The sequence below is a fragment of the Gnatocerus cornutus genome, unplaced genomic scaffold (genome assembly GCF_029298725.1).
Source record: "Gnatocerus cornutus isolate USDA-ARS CGAHR unplaced genomic scaffold, icGnaCorn1.1 ctg00000114.1, whole genome shotgun sequence".
NCBI lineage: Eukaryota > Metazoa > Arthropoda > Insecta > Coleoptera > Tenebrionidae > Gnatocerus > Gnatocerus cornutus.
The window spans coordinates 3,075-4,057 of NW_028275454.1; the positions used below are offsets into that span (position 1 = coordinate 3,075).

The 983-nt window shown below is 31.6% G+C and overlaps 1 protein-coding gene across 1 annotated transcript; it reads left to right on the forward strand.

The window, feature by feature from the left end:
- Positions 1 to 204: 204 nt before the first annotated feature.
- LOC148165940 (uncharacterized) lies at positions 205 to 683 on the forward strand (the record flags this gene model as incomplete). The annotated part of the gene is made up of 2 exons (XM_088049585.1): positions 205 to 288; positions 341 to 683. Coding segments are annotated over 2 exons (427 nt in total), but the record flags the coding sequence as incomplete, so codon positions are not given.
- Between the last annotated feature and the right edge of the window lie 300 nt (positions 684 to 983).

The following is a 983-nucleotide window of genomic DNA, read 5'->3' on the forward strand; positions in this document are numbered from 1 at the left end:
GGTTTGGGTGACAATCATAGAGGGCGCTAGAGAGAGCAAGAATTTCAAAATAATTTGAGTGCGGTCCTCGGAAAAAATTTTTGGAATTTCTCGGAAAAAAATATTGCAATTTCTCGGAAAAAACATGTAAAATAGTTCGTTATTTGGGTGTGGTCATTTGGTCTGATTTCCGCGTTTCTCGGAATAACCGCAAACATTGATAAGACCGGACGTTTTTCGCTGTCTATATAAAGAAAAAATCAATCAATTTCATTCAAATCAAGTGTTGTGCAGTCCAAGAATCGATAAGTATGGGTTAATTTTCATTTAATTATTTTATACTAAGTAATACATCTTTTAGAATGGATTTGAAACAAATCAACATTGTCACTAACAGTTCCAACTCCATAAAGGAATTTAAGGGTCTTACAACTCTGCCCATTGGTGTAAAGTACCTTATTAAAAATGTGTCTTTGTACAAAGGGCTTTACGGTGAGTGTCCTATAGTGGAATTGGAAGATTTTAAAGTATTTCTACCCAAAAGAAGTATTGAGGTTATACGCAGCAACTTGGAAAACTTTACTTCAGACACATATTGTTTAGTGTACAGAGGAATAAGAAAATTGAAGAATTGTGAGTACGGTACTACAGCATTGTTTGAAATTGTCTTAAAAAATGAAGACCATTACCACAAAAGTGTTTGAAAAATGATTATTGCATAAAATTATACAATTATAAATTAGTAGTGCTAAATCATGAAATTACACTTGTAAGACAGAAATAAAGCAATCTAATCAATATGAGTTTTACAACCTTTCCTGTTGCGGTAGACGCACACATCTGTTGATAAAATAAAACACTTGTTAAAATCGTTCTTTATATTTATTAAAATCACACAACACTCGTTCGCTTAAGAAATGTATACATTCCATCATACAGTAATTTTTAATAGAGGCATTAGAGTCACAAATAATTCTAATAATATCTAGTATTGACAAGTTAAC